General features: G+C 45.9%; 1 protein-coding gene across 1 annotated transcript in view; it reads right to left on the bottom strand.

Annotated features, from left to right (window-relative positions):
• The window catches only part of LOC111161130 (dynein axonemal heavy chain 9), a 317,708-nt gene that overhangs the window by 85,162 nt on the left and 213,616 nt on the right, over positions 1-18,930 (bottom strand). Inside the window, exons 49-52 of the mRNA XM_022524635.1 lie at positions 17,642-17,902; positions 9,971-10,396; positions 3,753-3,872; positions 994-1,182 (exon numbers count right to left, since the gene is read on the bottom strand). Of these exons, the coding sequence (XP_022380343.1) occupies positions 994-1,182; positions 3,753-3,872; positions 9,971-10,396; positions 17,642-17,902 (996 nt within the window). The remainder of the gene's footprint in view (positions 1-993; positions 1,183-3,752; positions 3,873-9,970; positions 10,397-17,641; positions 17,903-18,930) is intronic.

Genomic DNA, 18,930 nt, shown 5'->3' with positions numbered 1-18,930 from the left:
CCTTTCCTCTAGTGTTTGAGAGACAGATGGTGGCTTTATGTTTATTTCTTTCCTAGTGCTATAAGAGCATGAATGCAGGTGTTAGTTCCATAATACTTTTTATATCGCTATTTAATAAATCATCAGGTGAGTAAGATTTTGGGAGCTGATCTGTGGAACCAACTGTCACCAGATAGTATGGGTTTTATGTTCTGAGGACTGCCTACAGACACATTCTGGAATACAACACTCCCTGCATGTGGTGAACTTTGGGGCTGATTCTTACTGCAGCTGCTTTTCATGCACCTAATCTCCTCCACTGGATGGCGACCTCTTTGTAGGCATCTGGGTCTTTGGACAACTTCTGTCCTCCTGTCTCATGGAGAAGGAGGACATGAGGAACCCTCAGTAGACTGAGGGCGATGAGTGGCAGGAAAGTGGACAAAGTTAGGAATTACTCTGACTGTAGGGCCAGCATGTCTCCCACCTTCATTGTCTCTGTAGAGATGGAGGAATTGAGAGCAAAACCCATCAACTTATTCTAGGGGGAGAAGCTGAGGACACAGGACAGAAGGAGGAGGAACTGTCTGCTTGCAGATGTCTGGGTTCCCATGACCAGGGGCAATGCAGAATCTTGGCCCCACCCCGGCTCTGAAGTTTGGCTCAAGACCAGGGAGACTGGAAGGAACACACAGGGTGCTTCTGGTGCCTCTCGAGTTTTCTACTTTCGAGGCAGTCTGGTAGGCATTGGATCAGAGTGTCCCTGGAGAGCCCAATGGAGAGGAGAGATGCTGTCCTCGGGTGGCCCAGAGGGCAGTGGTTGGGAACATGAGAAAGCAGGTGGAAGCAGGTGGAAGGACATGGGTGCCTTCGTCCCATGCAGGGGGATGCTCAGGTGGGAGTGGTGGGAGGAAGTAGGCAAGAAGGAACGAGAAGAGCAGTATAGTTAGCATCACATGAGCTCACTGGTAGCCCCAGGCTGGCGCGGTCAGGAGAAATTCAGGATGTACGTACTTCCAGCTGGCTCAGGTAGGGTCTCCAGGTCCCGTCCATGAGGCTCTGCCGGTACCTCTTTGTAAAGAAGCCGAGGTAGGACACGAAAGCTGTGGTGAGTAAGATGTCTCCACATAACTTGCTTTCCTGGTGTTGGAAGTTCTGTATGGCTTCTGCCCATCTCACATTCTCAGAGGCGAGTCCTCCCACCTGCGGTTTCAGAGACCAGAAGGGAGAGAAGGCTCACCATCCTGCAGACTCTACAGAGCACCATGGACTCAGTCACAGAGAATGCACACGGCATGTCTGATACCAGAAGACTCGGAACATTACTTGTGTGGGCCTTTTGCTCAAAGGAGACTTGCCATAGTGCACACTCAGTAAACACACCTGTTCTGTGTTATGCATTGTATGGGCTGTGGATGGATTACAGTCTTGGAGCACAGGTTTCCGGGTTCTGCCCTTTATAGGCTGGGAGACAAATACCACCTACCTCCAAAGGCTGGGGAGAAAATTAAATGTGATCATGTACATTCGTCACTTAGCACAGTGCCTGGGCTGTGGAACCTATTAGAAAATGGTGTGCCTCCCCTTTCTCCTCGCCAAATGCTGGGGATCAGAAAATAAAGAAGATCACTGCCAGGCACTATAAATAATTCACAGTGGGTGGGCACAGAGACACGGTGATTAGGACAGAGTTAGAGGGACCGGACCATGGGCGTGCACAAAGAACCAAGATGGCAGAACGTGTCCTGACTCTGCCCGCTCCACTTTGGCAAGGCATACTTCTCTGTGGGACCCCTCTCCACGGGAGGAGAAGCCTCCTTTCTACGGATATGATAGAGCTGAGTCTGTGTTAACACTGACTGACCTTGTCCTTGTCCAAAAGATGGCAGTTCTACCAGAACATCATGGTTGGAAGAGACCTTAAGGATTGGCCAACCGGACCACTCCCAGGCCCGTTTTGGATTATCTCACTACAACCTCTAGGTGGGTTGGGTTCAGAGCCTGGACACCCTGCCTGCCTTCCAAGAGGACTAGTTCAGAAACTGCTTCAGCCAGGCAAAGAAGGCTACGCTAAGTTCTGGAAACCAGACAGAAAATGGAATGGAAGCCAGGCCAGCTAGGAGGTCTGGGATGCTTCCTGCCCATTTGCAGAGGAGCTGTCTCTAGACCAAACTGTCCAGTTCAAATGACCATCTCAAGGCGATGCAGTAAGAGCAGGTCCAACAAACAACCGCACAGACACACTTCTGTGCCGGCAACTTTCCTTACCAAAGCATGGCCCAGTTCCACCATTGCTGTCACCTGTTTCTCCCTAAACAAGAAAATCTGGCTTCATTGTAGAAACACACGGTGGCCGGAATCAAAGTCAAAAGGCTTCGACTCCACCTCCCTTCACTGGGGGCAAGGGAGCTGTAAAGGCTGCCTATGGAAGAGAGCTCATATCCAGCGGTCCCTGCCTTGTAGGATCTTAGCTAATGCAGGACAGGAGATATAAGCCATGGAGGGGTTACAAAAAGGCTATGAATTCTTTGACACTCCATTCCTCAAGAATTGGCACCTGGGGCACCTGGGTGGCTCAGGCAGTTAAGCATCCCACTCTTGGTTTTGGCTCAGGTCATGATCTCAGGGTTGTGGGATCGAGCCCTATATTGGGTTCTGTGCTTAGCGAGGAGTCTGCCTGGGATTCTCTCCCTCCTGCCGCTACCTCTTCTCTCATAGTCTCTCATTCTCTCTCTCTAAGATAAATATATAAAATTAAAAAAGAGTTCCTGCCTATGCTCCCCCACCCTGAACCTGTGACCACTTTAACCGATAGAACACAGCGGGAGGGATACTGTGTTGGTGTTTGGTCCCAGGCCTTAAGAGATTGGGATCCTGTACTTCCTGTCTGCTACAGCGCTTGCTCTTGGAGCCTCGAGACCCCGTGTGAGATGTCTAGGTGCCCTACTGGAGAGAGTTTTGCCCTTCTAGTGGCTCCTGCCAAGGTATGTTGATAAACCAGCCATCCACTAGACAAAGAACGCTGAGTGGCCCCAGTAGGCACCACCCTGAACTGAGAACCTGCCTGGGGAAACCTGCCCAAAGTCCTGACCCACAAACTTACAAGAGACAACAAAATGGTTGTTGTGTTACATCACTAAGATTCAGGGTAGTCAGCAGACACTCACAAGACAAACACCCTGCGGGGACCCTCAGCTTTACTCTCTTAGGGAGGCCAGAGCCCACATGTGTATGCATATGTTTGTGCACACGCATGTAAGTGTACATACATGCATCTGGGCAAGGTCATGCTCACAGATGCTCAGGGTCAAGAGGTGTCATTCTTGTCGGCTTCTGTCTCAGTTCCTTATCCTGGTCGTGCCTTTATCATCAAACATTACACAGCAAAGAGCTGCTGAACTTGCCTATTGAGTGGCCAGGTTTGTCTCGAAAGGCTTCCTCTAGTCAATGCGCATATATGCACATAAGTGTGTCATGTCTCACCCCACTGTCTCATAGGTCAAGGGCTCCCATCCTCCCAAACATCTCTGTAGGAAAACGGTCTTGACCAGACCGGGGTGTGCTTAGGCACACTTCTCAGGACTCAGTCCCTGCATCCCAGCACGCTTTAATATCTGTTCCTCCCTCTCTCCCCGCCCACATCCCAGCACATTTTAATATTTCCCCCCAAGTCAAAGCGGTGCTAAGCTGTGCTCATCTATTCTGTACCTCAGTGGCACGTGACAAGCGCAGCTAATGTAATTACGGCTCAGGCTGCTGAGGTTCACACTTACCAGGCGATTTGCAAGGGAGATGGTGCCTGCGGTCGCTTCAGCTTCTTGCTGACATTTGAGTTTGTCTGCCGTTGCTTTCTCGAACTTGGCTGTGAGTTTGGCCAGGTTTTCATTAAGGTGCTGTTTAGGAAGGAACATAAGGTCTATCCGTAATTCCAGCCCAAGTCACCTCCAGTGGGGCTGAGACAAGAGTTATGTGTAGGTGGTGTTTAGGGAAGGCATCCTGGGGTGGGGGAGCTGTAAGGGACTGGAGAAGATAGGGCAGGGAAGGAAAGGCAGGCAAATTAGGGGTGATCTCAGGTGGAGCCCTCGGGGAAGCCCAGATCAGCCATGTCATAAGCGAGAAGGCTGAGGTTTCTTGCCCCAGTCCTTGGTGCGGGACCAAGTGGGGTGATGGCATGGGGGGTGGGTGTGTGCATAAACTCTGTTTCTCCTTGTATTGGGGGGGGAAGGGGTTGCAGGTGTTATTAAAACACCAGTGCTTCTATTAAAAGCAGAAGTGCACCGAAGCCTTGGTTGGCCTGAAAATGGTCAGAAGGATGCTGGGGGTCCTGGGAGGGGCACACACTGTATTTGCTGCCACAGGTCTGAGGTTTGGGACTGGGCTATGTGCAGTCTAAGTCCTCTCCTTATTTTCAGGTCCTAGGAGTACAGGTAACCTTTGCTAACCTCATCTATTCTGTCCAATCATCCTGAAATAGAGGAGAATTTTGTAAGAAGACATGGTTTCAATGTTTTCTAAATTTATCAAGAGTTTAGAATTGAAGTATGTAGCTTGTGTTGCCCCCAGAATACATATTTGCATACACAAAGACATAGGGACACATGGTAGATACCTCCAAATAGGTCTCATGTCTATGCAGTAACTGGCATTCAGGCTGCTTTGCTGGCCATTACCATGTCCCAGGAGAAACAAATCCAGGGCCAAGTTTATACAGCCAAGCAGTTTGAAAAGCAGGCGGTGAGTCATTCAATTGACAATGTCAGACTGGCCACACTCATTTACCTTCTCTTCTTCCCAAGACTTCTCTAAAATAATTACGAAGCTATTGAAAACATCATAAACCCGGAACACTGAGCAAATGTTGAGGGTCACTGGAGAGTGAGGGACTGTAATCAATTTATGGCAGACTGGACTTAGAGAAGAGTGGATAGTACCAGAGGAGGGCACAGGAAGCACAACACAGAGCGGGCCTCCATTCACCAAAGGAGACATGCAAATCCCTTTTCCAAAGGGATTTGGAAATGTTAGGTGTGATGGAAGAGGGTGCTGAAAGTAAGAGGGCTCATTGGGAGCTCTTTGGGAGGACTGATCTTCTACCCCTATCTCCACCCACATGCCCAGTGTCCAATGTCACCAGGCGTCTGTGTCACCAGCAGGAGATTCAGTAGTGGCAGGGAGAAGACACCACGTTGTGGCATCAAGGATGCAACCAACTTAACTCAACTGATCCTGAAAACAAATTCTGCCGGTCAGTCAGGTCGGCCCTTGCTTGCCGACCCATACCAGCTTTTGAACACTACTCTTATAAACATGAAAGGACAAGAAGCCATTTGATAAAGACTAAATTAAGGTAAACAAGGGGGGGGGGGGAAACACCTGAGAAAAGATACAACACTAGTCACAAGGAGCACAATAAAATCCTTCATGAGTAGTTTCTCAGGAAGACTTGAGCTGTTTCATCCATAAAACAAGAAAAGAATGTTAGCAAAAGGAACAGAGGGCAAAAAACAAAGAAAACAAAACAAAACAAAAAACCCCAAAACAAAAACTGTTGCAGACATTATTATTCTTGTTAATGTAAAAAAAATAATAGATTCAAGGGAAGGGTTAAAAGATGAATTTCAGGAAAGTTAGAAAGTGTAAGAAAACATAAAGTTACTCTGAGGGAACAAAAGACTCATCAGAACATTCAACATCCAACAAACGTGTATTCTAGACAATAAGGTCAAAAAGTAAACAGAAGGGAGATTACCAAAGAAATAATACAAAATAATGTTCCAGAGTTGAGGAAAAGAAGTCTCCACATGCTGAATACAGTGAATCTAAAACATGGCAGTTAAGCACATCAATGTAAAGCTTCAGACATCAAGAATACAGAAAAAGGGGTGGCTGGGTGGCTTGGTTGGTTAAGCATCTGACTCTTGATATTGGCTCAGGTCATGATTTCACAGTCATGAGATTGAGCCCCACTTTGACCTCTGCACTGGGCATGGAGCCTGCTTGGGATTCCCTTTCTCTCTCTCCCTTTGCCCCTCCCTCCACTTGTGCTCTCTCAAGAAAAAGAAAAAAAAAGAGAGAAAAAAAGTAAAGACTTTCAGAAAGGCAGAAACACAGTGCATTGACAAAGGAATGTGACCCTGACTGCTCACCAGACTTCTCACTAAAGAACAGGGTAAGGCATTCAGTGTTCTAAGTAAGGTGGGGTGGGGAGGGGGATGGACACTAGCATCAGAATTCAGTACTCAGCGAAATTTCCAGGTCAGTTTAAAAATCAAAGAAAGGTATTTCCAGACTTGAACCAATCAGAAAATTGACCTCTTACTTAACATTTCTGAGAAAGTTACTTAAGAGTGAGCTCCAGCAAACAAGAGAAGAAATCAAGGAAGGAGAAGTCAAGGGCTCCATAAGTCACTGGAACCAACCCAAGAAAGCAGCGAACGTGTTTCCTCTCCAACACTGATTTGAACTCTGAGTCTGGGACAAGAGTGAAAGGTCGTGGGGGCAAAAATGGAAGTGCTAGGACACTGGATTGCATGGAGAGTTTAAGGGGTAATGACGTTATGCAAAAGGAACTAATGACAGAGAAAAAACCCACAAAAGCAAGTAGAAACTCCAGGGAGAAGGGGAAAGATTGTATAAAAGAAGGAAATGAATTAAAAATAGAATTGTTTTAAACAAGATGCAGAATCAGACCTATAAACACAGAGAATAAACTGATGGTGGCCAGAGGAGAGGAAGGCGTGGGGGTGGGCAATATGGTTGAAGGGGAGCAGGAGGTCCAGGCTTCCAGTTACGGGATGAATAAATCACGGGGATGAAAGGCACAGCATAGGGAATATACAATGATCTTGTAATAGTGCTATGTGATGACAGGTGGTAGCTACCTTTATGGTGAGTACAGCAGAATGTAGAAACTTGTCACATCACTATGTTGTACATCTGAAATTCATGCAACATTGTGTGTCAACTATCCTTGAATAAAAAGAATGATTTTCTTAATCTCCTTTTTGGATCATTCAATGCTTATGTATAGAAATAGTGATTTTTGTGTGTTTATTGTATATCCTTTGTGTTTTCAGAATTTATTAGCCCAAATAGCATTTTGTGGATTGTTACTAATAAATAATAATTTCCATAAATAGAGGAAATGGAATACTAATGGATCAGTTAGATCTGCTAAAAAAAAAATACAGGAAGTTTCAGAGAATGCAAAGGGAATTTAGTGATGTTTCACCTTTCCCAGTCAGTCAGTGAACAGAGCCTGGGAAACTTAATTTTGGTTGCAGAACAGAGCAGAGATATTTTGCATCTTGGTGACTCAAAAGCAAAAGAAACAATCAGTAATGGCAACAGAAGGTGGGAAGTGGGAGGTCGGGGGAAGAGCTGAAGGAAGAGGCAATAATTTTGTCTTGAAAACCAAAGGTTGCAGGGAAGCTGCTTCTCTGGGCAAGAATTACTCCAGGGCAAGAATTACTTTTAATGTCAATTAAAAGTGGTTGTCATGATGGTGTCGAGAAGACACGCAGCTGAAGAAACAGGGATGTCAGCACAGTCTAGAGATGGGGCCAGGAAGACCATGGGAGCTGGTCAGAGGAGCCTGACACTGAAAAACACAGGGATTTGTGGGGACTCGTGACAAAACTGGGTTGGATGGGGTTACTCAAGGGGCTACTCAACAGCGCACCGTCGGTTCATGCTGTTTGGGAATATTCTGATGACTTTATGGCCGGCCAGAAATCAGATTTTTATGAAAATCTCCTGTTGATATAAATACGGGTGGTTAACAAGATTGTTTGCAAAGACTGAGTGTGGGCCAAAGGAAACACATAGAAGGTACTAGCATGAAGGCTCTGAGTGGCTTGACCAGTCCTTTTCGACACGAGCACTTATAGGGCTGGAGACTGTGGTTTCTCATTAGATGCCTTTCTCTGATATTTTACTTACGTGTCAGTATATGCTCCATGAAAACACCTTGTTTTTATTACCATTCTTTTAATGAATCGTTATATTAATATATGCTATCATTACAGAAAAAAGGGAAAATACCTATACGCAAAATCCATCCAAAATATACTACGCAGATATAATGCCAGTATTCCTGTTTTTAGGTATATGATAATCTGTTTGGGAATATGCTTTTTAAAAAAATAAACTTTAGCTTGGATATAATGTTCTTTACTTGGAAGTATCGTAAAATCCTGAAAATAAGGCTGGGGCACCGGAGGAGCTGGCAATGGCCTCAGTGTCCTAGAGGGAAGAATGTCCTTGCCTGGGGTGGCCCTCATGTTAGGGGTGGGAGTGTCATTAGGTCTGTCGTTAGTGTTTGTCATTAGTGGGGGAGTGTCCAAAGTGTTAGGACGCTGAAAGGCATGTGGATAAGCAAAGGAGGGAGAGGAGGTTGTTAAAAGCCAGAATACATTTTTTTTCAAAAAAAGAAAAAATTTGGCAGAAGAAGTGTCTTCCTAAGGTGGCCAAGTATTTGAAAGATGCGCTTGTTGCTTTCACAGGTTGACTGGGCCCATCATGGGAATGTTGGCTAGTGAAAAGGTATAAACATTTTGAAAACATTCCCTTTGCACCAAATGTTCCTTTAGTTAAAATAACTTGAGTGAAAAAAAAAAGAAAACCAACTTTGAAAATGCAGTTCTAACATTTTTCTGGGAGAGACTGTAGAATATGGAAATTCTCAGGAGGCTTATTCCCTTCAGAATCAGCCGTGGGGGTGTTCCGGTGTTCTGGTCTGGGTGTTCTTTGAAGAAGGCCATTGTTAAGGTGATTATCACCCATTTTAAGGAGATGGCCCCTGAATGTCTGGATTTATAAAGCCAACATACTGAGCAATTAGCTGCTTTGCCCAGGTTTCTTTTCTTTTTTTTCTTTTTTAAAATTTTATTTTTTTTTCAGTGTTCCAAAATTCATTGCTTATGCGTCACACCCAGTGCTCCATGCAATACATGCCCTCCTTAATACGCACCAAGTTTCTTTTCTTGAGAAAGAGATCAGTGGCAAGGTTCTTTGAATTAGGGCCTTCAGCCACAGAATTTAATCTAGCAATTAATACGCCTGTGTCCTGTGAAGCGGCTGGCACATCTGCAATTTACTTCTTACCATCTGTAAAGCCCCGTTTACCATCACGACAGATTTGCCCCAAGGATCGTATTTGCCTGGAATGTGTGCGTAGAAAGGAAAGATCCAGGAAGTATTTTGGATTGAACTTGATCCTAGGAGTGGCCAATCACCGGAGCTGGAGCACGCGTGTGAGAGCACATGTAGGGAGGAGGAGGAGGAGGGAGAGCTGAGGCAGGGTAGCCATGGTCATCGTGAGGCAGTGGTCTTTGCCCCATGTGGACTATGGGAGGGCTCTGTGAGGACACTCTCCCCGGTCGTCACTGTGTTCTCAATAAGTGAGAGGTTACTGTTTCCATTTTACTCCAGGAAACTGAAGTGTGGGCATTTTAAAGACCTTTCTAAAGGTCACACATCTGTAAAGGGGACAGCCTAGAATGGAATTTCAGCGGCTCTCCCGTCCTAAGGGATTCCGATTTCTACCTTTGTGTCCATTTTTAAGGGCAAAGGTAAGGTTCAAGGGGGAACTCTCTCTCAAACAGGTGTAAACCCACGATCTCCCCAGCCCCCAGTCTGGAGAGAGGCAGATCTACTCAAGACATCATCCAGACGTAGGCAAAGCTAATGACCCTCACCGTTTTACACTTACGGTCAAGGGACCGCCCCCCCCAACCACAAGGTACTGCTTGGTTCTGAAAGCTTCCATAGAACAGTGCAGACCACATGCGGTCTGCGGGATCGGTCTGTATTTGAGGAAATACAGGATTTGAGGAAAAGCAAAGGGGGCCTCAGTTGAAAAGCCAGGAGCTTCGGCATCCCACTTTGGTTTTCCCGCCTCTTTTTCAAAATCGGGACCCTCGGGCGCATGCGGTTTCCCCCAGAGACTGCCCGGGTGGAATGGGGGAGGAGGGGCCCTGGCCTCACTTACAGCGATTTTGGTTTTTATAGCCGCCAGCTTCTCCTGGGCGGCAACGAGGTCCGCGGTGGCTCTGCTCAGTGCCTGGCGCTTGGGCTCCACGTCGCAGAAGACCTCGTAGAAGCGCACGATGTTGATGACCCAGGAGCAGAGCCCCGCGGCTGCGGACGACTTGGTGGCCACGAGCTCGGGCTTGAACTCGGGGTCCTGCAGGTACGGCCTGATGGCCTTGAGGCAGCTCTCAGGGATGTTCTCCTTGTCGAAGTTGACGAGGGAATCCAGGAAACCGTCCACTTTGGCCATGGTGACCTTGGCGGCCTTCCAGCTCCGGTCCTTGGGCACGCAGCCCCCGCGGGCCGTGAGGGTCATCACCGCCGCAGTGACGTTGCTGACCGCCGGAGGCGGGGCCCCAAACGACTTCAGCTCGGTCAGGTTGGTCTGCGGAGAGAGGAGGAGGTGCTTAGGGACAAACGATCGTGGTTCCTTTGTCCTCCGCTGCTAATGGACTTGGGCTCCAGGACAATCGTTCTGAAAGGGCTGCTTTGAAGCCCGCGGAGCCCTCCGAGTTTTAAATGTCATGACTCATCCGAAGGAAACCAAAGCTACCCCCCAGGGGCTTCAGACTCGCCTGCCAAGGGCTAGCTGAGACTCAGCTCGTTTGTTCAGTTCTGGAACGCCACTCACAGCCCATTAGAAACACACAATTATTTCACATTCGACAGTAAAATAGAAGGATGCCAGCATTCTCTGAAATAGGCAGCACGCTATGAATAAAAGATAAGGTTATTATAAATTAATTTCCCATCTTGGATTGGAGAGACTAGCCCTGTAACCCAACAAATTTTATTTTTCTTTAATTAAAGAGCTTTGTTCCGTGAGCTTATTCTAACTACACTTGACTGTCCGGATGGCAAAGTGACATTTTCCACTGGGAAATAATTCAGACCGAAAGCTGAGCACAGTCACTGCCCCTGCTTCAAGGTGGGGTCGTCCTCTGCTCCAAGCATCACTTGCATCAGAAAGATATGGCCAAATGGCCTTGGCAAGTCATTTCAACTCTCCAGGCCTCTGTGTGTCCATCTGTAAATTGGGGGCAGGGGTGTGCCCTCATCTGTGAGAGAAGCCATGTCTTAAATGCATGTGACGTTGATTTAAGGTTTGTCATGACCATGTGTGAGAAGCCTATGACCCCAGAAGCACTTGTTTTGGGGGGATGATTTTGGAAGGGGTTGGAAAGTCTTGATTTGGAAGACGTGCCAAATTCATTTCCAGCCCAAGGGGGCCTGGAAATCTACAAACGGCAAGGGGAAGGGATTACTTCTTGCTCCTAATGAAAGCACGTGGGAAGACGATCTCTGCTTCTGAAACCATTTTCACATTTGGTCATGAAAACTCATCAGAGGCGGGGATGGAAGGATGGCATACGTGTGGGAGGTGGCCTCCCCTAGGGGCAGAGTCAGAACATAGAATCAGGAACAAAACCCCACAATTTTAAACCAGTGTTGAGTTCAGCATCCTCAACGTCCTGAAATAAGAAACCATAAAAACGTACAGAGTTGAAAGGGAATCCTAAGACCCAGATACGTCGCTGTTAATGTTTCCATGTAGTTCCTTCCAGTCTTTTTTTATATCTCTCGATATATTTATCTCTCGATAAATTACCCACAGCCTTTTTGGTAGCAGTGACAGAAGACCCAGCTCAAGAACAAAGAGGACTTTCTGGTTCCAGTATCTGAGGGCGATGAGCTGGGAGCTAGCTGGAAGGATGAGCAGGACCTGTTTTTTTTTTTTTTTAAAAGATTTATTTATTTGACATACAGAGATCACAAGTAGGCAGAGAGACAGGCAGAGAGACAGGCAGAGAGAGAGGAGGAAGCAGGCTCCCTGCTGAGCGGAGAGCCTGATGTGGGGCTTGATCCCAGGACCCTGGGATCATGACCTGAGCCGAAGGCAGAGGCTTTAACCCACTGAGCCACCCAGGTGCCCCAGGACCTGTGTTTTGAGCGCCTGTGGGCTCTCTGGATCATCTCTTGTTTCTGCTGCTCCCTGCGTGTACTTCTGTTTTGCACAGCATCTTCTTGTGTTGCAAGGCCTTCGAACCTACCCCTCTGCCCTCACCTTGTCTCATTGTCTCTGTCACTAAGCTCTAGCCATGGTCTCCTCCTAGTGCATCGATGGCCAACCTCATCCCCACTTCCAGACCCCTGCCTGGAATGCTTTTTGCTAAGCTATTTGCCTGGCTTATCCCTTCTCATCTGTCAGGATCTCAATTCAGAATTCAGACGTTGCCCACTGAGAAGGACTTCCCCGTCAGCTTCCCCTTCCCCTCATTTCCCATCAGCTCCTTGATGATCTGCAGACAACTTGGGGCTATCAGAATTGGTCACCACCTTTTCTTTATTGAATTTCCATATCCTCCTCAGTCTTGTTAACCACAGTTGCCCCAGGGCCTAGAACAGAACTCAGCATACAGCAGGTGCTCATCGACTGGGGGTGTCCAACAATCACCTGGAATGAAAGGGGGTCAGCTGTTCAAGGTCATGGCCATGGCTTTGCAAGCAGAAGAGGAGACCTTTCCTCCAGTGCAAGTGGAAATAAAAATGTCCTGGGAGGGTGCTCCTGGTGGCTCAGTCAGTTAAAGGGCTGACCCTTGGTTACGGCTCAGGTCGTGATCTCAGGGTCCTGGGATGGAGCCCCGCGTCAGGCTCCTTGCTCAGTGGGGAGGCCGCTTGAGATGCTCTCTCTCCCTCTCCCTCTGCCCTGCCTGCCCCTTGCAGGCTGTCAATCAATCAATCAATCAATCAGTCTTTTTAAAAAATGTCCTGGGAAATGATCTCGTTTAGTTAGGCGGGGCTCCTGTAGCCAATCACTGCAAGGCAGGCCGCTACGGGTCTCCTAAGAGGAACACAGGACGGAAGACACAGTTCTGGGAAGGCAGGCGGGATTGTGAGCGAGTCAACAGCAAGCATGCTTGGTTTCTCCACTCCACTCCTGCCATCAGGCTCTTGCTCTCCCTGCTGCCTGCACCTGCTCTTCTCCAAGTTTTTACTCAAATTTCTCCTTCTCTGTAGAGTGAGGTTGGGAGGGTGGCAGGGGTGGGAGGAGGAGAGCCGGTCAGGATCAAAGCTCCAGGGAGGATCCAGAGCCACAGGGGGGCAGTTTGAGTTCATTCTAACGTCAAGGGGAAGCCACTGGAGGGAGTGAAATGATGTGGTTTTGCTCTGAGACCTTTTAGCGGCTGGCCCCACTGTAGCCAGGCAGGCCGCACAGTTGCTGGGGTAGGAGACTGAGCCAGCCCAGGACCAGGGCTCTCAACAGTGGAGATGTGACAGGTGATTGGGTTTGGGACATATATAGGAGCTAGCACAGGCAAAAGTTTGAAAAAGAGGCATGAGAGAACATGGCTCCTCTGCTCAAATAGAATTTTTAAAGTCCACGTACCATTGGGGGACGAGCCACAACTGACGTTAAACATTCAATTCCTGGAAACCTTTCCACAAATGTACCATGTGGATAAGGTTTGCGGGACATTCTTCTACATGAATGTTCGTGAAAATCTTAGACAAGCTCTTTGGGAGTGGATTTGCTGGGTCAAAGGGCAGGGCACATCTTTAGTGTTCTTTGTACACACTACCCGCTTCCCCAGAAATTCCCATTCCAGTTCTCAGTGTCTGAGAAAGCTTACGTTCGCCCCCATTCAGCAATGGTCACATTATTAAAAAAAAAAAAATTTTTTTTTCAATTTGACAGGCTGAAAAGGGGATAACATCAGTTTAACTCATATATGGGCATATACATATTTACTAATGATACTAAATGTATTTTTTCATGTTTTTAAGCAATTTGGGTTTCTTGTTTTGTGAACTGTTGGGTATTGACCTTTGCCTACATTTCTACTGGGCTGTTTACCTTTTTATTTTTGATTGCTGTGTTAGTTGTTAGTTGGGGTAGCTGCAGGCCAAAAAGATGGTACAACACACTGGCTAATTTGAGGGGCATTAATGAAAGGAATTATTTATAAAGGGATAATGCCTTACCCTGGGCTAGTAGCATGGGCTGAGTGGGGCTGGGGTGTCTCCATTTCTATCCCTGGAAGCTGTGGTTGGGCCAGAGAGAAGAGAGGGAAGGAGAGGAACAGGGAGAGAGAGAGAAGGATAGAGAAAGAAGGAGAGGAAGGGAGAGAAGGAGGGAGAGGGAGGAAGGGAGAGGGAGGGAGAGAAAATTGGTGGAGAGGGAACCTGACGGGAGCTTTCAGCAGTGGGCAGGTTGGGACCAAAGGAATAGACATGTTTATCTCTGTCCTCCAATCCCCTGCTTGCCTTGGTCAAACAGGACCAGAAGCAGGAGGTCAAGGGAGAGCATCTGAGCCACCCAAGCCAGCCTCCTGGGTCACAGAGAAAACAGAATGGGGAAGGACCAGGAGTAAATGGGAGGGGAGACAAATGGTGAGTTTCCAGCGCAGTTTATAGGAGCTTTTACATACTAAGGATATTAACTCCTTTCTTTTTAAATTAAAAAATCTTGTTTAAAATGTTGTGTGGTATATAAAGATTTACTTTTCATGGAGACAAATTTAATAATCCTTTTCCAGATGATACCATGATTATCATCCTTTGTTTCTCTGTTCAGAGAGTCTTTCACATATATTAAAATTGATCCTAACTTATCATTTTTTAGTTATTTTATAAATTCATTTTTCTTATTGTTAACTGTTTTACAAGGTAACACTGTCCTTTTATTAAAAGACTTAATAAAAGTTATTTTTATTAAAATACTTAATAAAAGTTATTTTTATTAAAAGAATACTTATTACGAGATATTTGGCAAAGATGAATGTGAAAGCAGGAAACACTCATAATTTTACTACCCAGAAATAAATGTTACATATACACCTCTAGGTCATATTAGACACATCATATGTATACCCACCTATATAGCACATATACACACATCATATATACACCCACATATATACACACACACCATATGTATACACACAGCACACATAAATACCACACACACGTATACACACATACATGTACACACATATATCACATATATATCATGTATACCATATATCATAACACACAACGCATATAAACACACATCATATATACATACATCACATGCATACACATGTACATGTCACATGCATCATACACACATCACACATGCCATATATACACGTGTCATATATACACAAATTATATGTGTACACATGTTCACATCACTATATATACATATGTGCACACATCATGTGTATGTCATCATATTAACACACATCACATATATACACAGGTGTATGCACCCCTAGATGTCACATACATGCACATATCACAGATATGCATGTGTCATATACATGTCACACGTGTACACATGCACCCATGACAGAGAGACTAACAGCCGCAGAAGAAAGATCATGAGTGGAGATATGTAGAACATGAGTACACAGAAATGAGTATCTGGCTGATTCATGTATATGCACATATACATACACAAACACAGATGTACGCTTATCAATCACTGTTTATCTACTTTTTGAGCCTGATTTTCACGGAAAATTGTATCTGAAATTGTCAGTCATTATCTTTGTAAAACATGATTTTAACTGAAGTATGTGGTTTTCTCTCCTTTTGATGAGCCACAATTTATTTTACCAACTCCATACAGTTGGACGTTTGAGTTATTAAATCTTTAACAGCTACTTAAATGATATGAACGTTTAAAGACATTAGACACAAATAAACCAAAGATCAAGCTGGAGGTAAATTAGATTTACATTTAACTTAAAAAATAACTTGAGGATTAGCAGACATCCTTGTAACATTGAATCTTCCCAAAGACTTGGTATATGTATATATATTTGTCTATTCAAATTTTATGTTCTTCAACAAGGGTGTGCAGTTTTTCTATACATTGTTTCAATGAATTTATATTCGCTTATTTGTATCTTGTGCTTTGATCGCTAATTTAAAATATCATGTTTCCCAACGGGCTACTGCTGATATTAAGAAAGCTGTACATTTTTATAAATTATTTTGTGATGGGCCCTTACCTCTTCCTTTTTTATTATTATTTTTTCTATAACGGGTATTATAACATTTACATGATGATTATTTTTCATTTATTATGGCTAGAAATTCTGGGACAACTTTTTATTTTTTTTATTTTTATTTTTTTATTTTTTTTTTTAAAGATTTTATTTATTTATTTGACAGAGAGAGATCACAAGTAGAGGGAGAGGGAAGAGGCAGAGAGAGAGAGAGGGAAGCAGGATCTCTGCCGAGCAGAGAACCCGATGCGGGACTCGATCCCAGGACCCTGAGATCATGACCTGAGCTGAAGGCAGCGGCTTAACCCACTGAGCCACCCAGGCGCCCCAACAACTTTTTATTTTTAATAATGGTGACAGAGACCATTATTATGCTTTTTTTTTTAACTTAATGGGAACACCTTTAATGTTCTATCATTGGATAGGATATTTTGTCCTTGGATTGGGATTGATTGCCACCTGTTAGCTAAAAATGCAAATATCCTTGTATTCCTACTTTACTGAGAGTTTTAGTAAGCAATGGATGCTGAATTGTGTTAAGTCCCCTTTTGATATCTCCCAAAATGACAATGAAGCTTTTCATTTTTGATCTAGAGCTGGGGATGGTTGCCTGAGTAATCTCACATAGGGAAAACTCGCCAGCGGGTGGCATGGTGAATCGGATTTACTAGTGTTTTACACAGGTGTCTTATGCCACTGTTCTTAAGTTAGAGTCATCTGAGGTTTATTTTCTTATGCTGTCTCTATCACTTTTAGTACCAGGCTCATCAGATAACACAGTCCTTTAAGAAGTCCTTTCAGAGAGAAGTCCACTCAACTTGGACACTCTAGGATTTTCCAATGTATTTGATCATAAAATGTGCTTTTTGTATTACTTGCTAATATTAAAAGTCAAACGACAGGGACTCTGAGTTGAGTGTGGAGCATGATACAGGGCTCGATCCCAGGATCCTGAGCGCATGACCTTGAGCCGAAACACCTGGTGAAGTGGAAAGGAGCAGCCTATACTTAGCATGTGGCGAGGGCATTCTTGTGGACCCAAGGACCCCTAGAATGTCCTTAAACCCTCCGTGTTCCCAGAACTCTGCTATTTCATGCCCACTTCCCTGCTTTCCCATCATTTTCAAACATCACAATCAACCTGTAGTTAATGCATGAAGAACCCCTGTGCATCAGAGCCGGTAGTAAGTCTCTGCACACTTTGAGTCTCTGCCTTGACAGTTTCATTTCACTTTTATAGCTAAACTGAAATAAATCCTGTGTAGCTTTTCCTGCCTTAGTGGGAATGGTTTTGTTTGCAATTTCATGGCCTTTTCCCCCCTACAAAGTTACTTAGAATTTTCTGTTTGTTCTTTATGTATTTTTTACGGTGAACTTTTTTTTTTTTTATTGTACAAATAACATATAATGGCATTTTCATTATTAAAAATTACTCGTGGGGCACCTGGGTGGCTCAGTCAGTTAAGCATCTGACTCTTGGTTTTGGCAGCTGGATTTCGAGCCCGAAACCCTCTACCTTTGCCCTTGGATCTCTCAGGGACACCAGGGTGCTGAGCTGTCCAGGTCACAGAACCCCCCCCCCCCCCAGGAGGGATAAGCAGATGGGACAGACGGGCACTGGATCCTCTCACCTTATTGAGGGTGTTGAGAGCTGCCTGGGCTGCCGTGAGCGCCGGCTCTGCCTTGGCCAGGTCCTCCTCACAGTCCTTCTGCTTCTGCTTCACCTCGAGCATGATGAGGGCCACTCTCTGCTCCTCCTCATCGGCCATGGCCTTCTCTCTGCTCACCTTGTCTGTCTCTACGCCGACGACCTGAATCAGCTTGTCGGCGTCTTCGTTCTTCTGCCTCAGCTCCCCCTCCTGCGCGGCCAGCCTGGCTTTCAGGCCATCCACCTGTCGTGGAGAGGCCCCAGGCTTAGCGGGAGCAATGGGGCTTTGGACGGGGTGGGGGTTCCCTGGGGATCTGACCTCAAGGGGAAAAATGCCAACTCCTGATGGAAGGAAGGCGCAAAGCTGAGCTCTTCTCTCGAGTCAAGTGCCTTGACCCGGGAGAGGAGACGGACCCTGGACTCCCTCTTCCTCCTCCCTCTACAGTAGACGTCATAAAAGATTCTAAGCGACGCATGTCCTGACCTTTCTTTCTCTTTTATGCCCACATGACGTAGGCTGCTTCTCACGGACATCGGGGCCCGCCTCTTATAAAACTCCGCATGCCTCATGTAATACTTTCCACATAAGCGGGCATGTGTCATTAATTAATCAGATTAATCTGATTAATCATTAATTAATCAGTCATTATTTAATGGACATTGGCCAGTGTGAGGTATGCCAAGAACTGAGCAAGCGACCGAATGTGGGAACAGACAGTGGCCAGACCGTGTATAAACGCAGAACTCTGACCACCCACAACCGTGACCCTCCTGGTGCCCAGGAGACCAACCCATTATGTACCATCAGTAGCTCAGGAAGCCAGTCTGCTGTCTCTAAGTCAGTCAGACATGTAGGAAGTCAGACTCCCACCTCCGTAACAATCCAGGAAGGCAAGCAATAGATAGCCTCTGTAACAATTAAGATTAAGAGCGGACCCCTTCCTTAACTTTTGTCCCACCTGCCAACTTAGGACTGACCAGAGAAGGTCAGACACGTTCCTCTAACTGATCACTTGGGCACCCAATTCTGGGGAACCTGCCACCAGCTTCCGCAGGCCCCTAGCCTCCATTGGACACACCCCATACCTTGCCTTCCTTCCCACCATGAAGCTCTCCCACCCCTCCACCTGCCTGCCTTTGAGTCTCTGCCAAAACCCAGGTGCTAGGGGCTGACTCCCAGCTAGAGCGAGCTAGAGCGAGCTCTAAAGAGAGAGCATTAGCTTCTTCTTACTTTGTTGCTCTTAGTCTATTCCCACAATCCTTATGAGAGAC

This window comes from Enhydra lutris, unplaced genomic scaffold (assembly GCF_002288905.1).
Source record: "Enhydra lutris kenyoni isolate GAN:26980312 unplaced genomic scaffold, ASM228890v2 scaffoldscaffold82, whole genome shotgun sequence".
Taxonomy (NCBI): Eukaryota; Metazoa; Chordata; class Mammalia; order Carnivora; family Mustelidae; genus Enhydra; species Enhydra lutris.
Note: the sequence above shows the minus strand (reverse complement) of the source record. Positions and strands in the feature narration are given on the sequence as shown.